Here is an 885-nt window from a genome sequence, read left to right as displayed (position 1 = left end):
CCTTTGTCTCCATCCATTCCTACTCCCAGATGCTCTTGTACCCCTACGGCTACACCAAGACCCCATGCAAGGACCAGGCCGAGCTGGTAAGAATCACACTCCCTTCTGATCAATCTAGGTAAACTGATTGTAGATCTCTTCTCTGGGCTCATCAGTTTGTTGCAGTTTTGCCTGTACTGCTTTAAAAATAAGAATATGCCTAAGCAATATAAAAGCCTATGAATAGACGTTTGCATGTGATCATGGTAATCTCTTTCCACAGCACAGTCTGGCTAAGAAGGCCATCACTGACCTGGCCTCCCTGTACGGTACTAGCTACAGATACGGCAGCATCATCAACACCATCTGTAAGTCAGAATTGTTTTCATTAAAATACATGTCATTTAGCTGACGCTTTTATCCAAAGCAACTTACAATTGCTATATATGTCAAAAGGCCTCTTGGTCAACTAGTGGTTAGGTGTCTTGCTCAGGGACACATTGGTTGATGAATCACAGTGGAAATCAAACCCAGGTCTCCAACACCTAAGACATGTGACATATCCTAACATAGCATATTTACATTCTACATACTGGTTTTAACTGACATAAATCATAACCATTGGAAACCAATGGTAGATTAGTTGAGAAAGACAAGAAAGACAATGTTCACAATTGCCCCCAGAGCTGACAGCCTCCAGAATGGCTGCCAACTGAAAGCCTGTGTTTCATATAAAACAATACCCTGAGCAACACCTGTTTCAATTTTAGACCAAGCCAGTGGTGGCACCATTGACTGGACCTACAACCAGGGTATCAAGTACTCCTACACCTTTGAGTTGAGGGACACCGGTCGTTACGGCTTCATCCTGCCAGCCAATCAGATCATCCCCACCGCCACGGAGAC

The 885-nt window shown here is 44.1% G+C and overlaps 2 protein-coding genes across 2 annotated transcripts in view; both read left to right on the top strand.

The window, feature by feature from the left end:
- LOC116694825 (carboxypeptidase A1-like) overlaps positions 1-883 on the top strand; it is a gene marked incomplete at its 3' end in the record, with an annotated part of 14,633 nt that extends 13,750 nt beyond the window's left edge. Inside the window, 3 exon segments of the mRNA XM_032524722.1 lie at positions 1-86; positions 263-347; positions 750-883. The exon segment at positions 1-86 is cut by the window's left edge and continues 14 nt beyond it. Coding sequence (XP_032380613.1) covers positions 1-86; positions 263-347; positions 750-883 — 305 coding nt within the window.
- The window catches only part of LOC116693803 (carboxypeptidase A1), a gene marked incomplete in the record, with an annotated part of 12,104 nt that overhangs the window by 10,845 nt on the left and 374 nt on the right, over positions 1-885 (top strand).

This window comes from Etheostoma spectabile, chromosome 8 (genome assembly GCF_008692095.1).
Source record: "Etheostoma spectabile isolate EspeVRDwgs_2016 chromosome 8, UIUC_Espe_1.0, whole genome shotgun sequence".
Lineage (NCBI taxonomy): Eukaryota > Metazoa > Chordata > Actinopteri > Perciformes > Percidae > Etheostoma > Etheostoma spectabile.
This window is presented reverse-complemented; position numbering and strand designations above follow the sequence as displayed.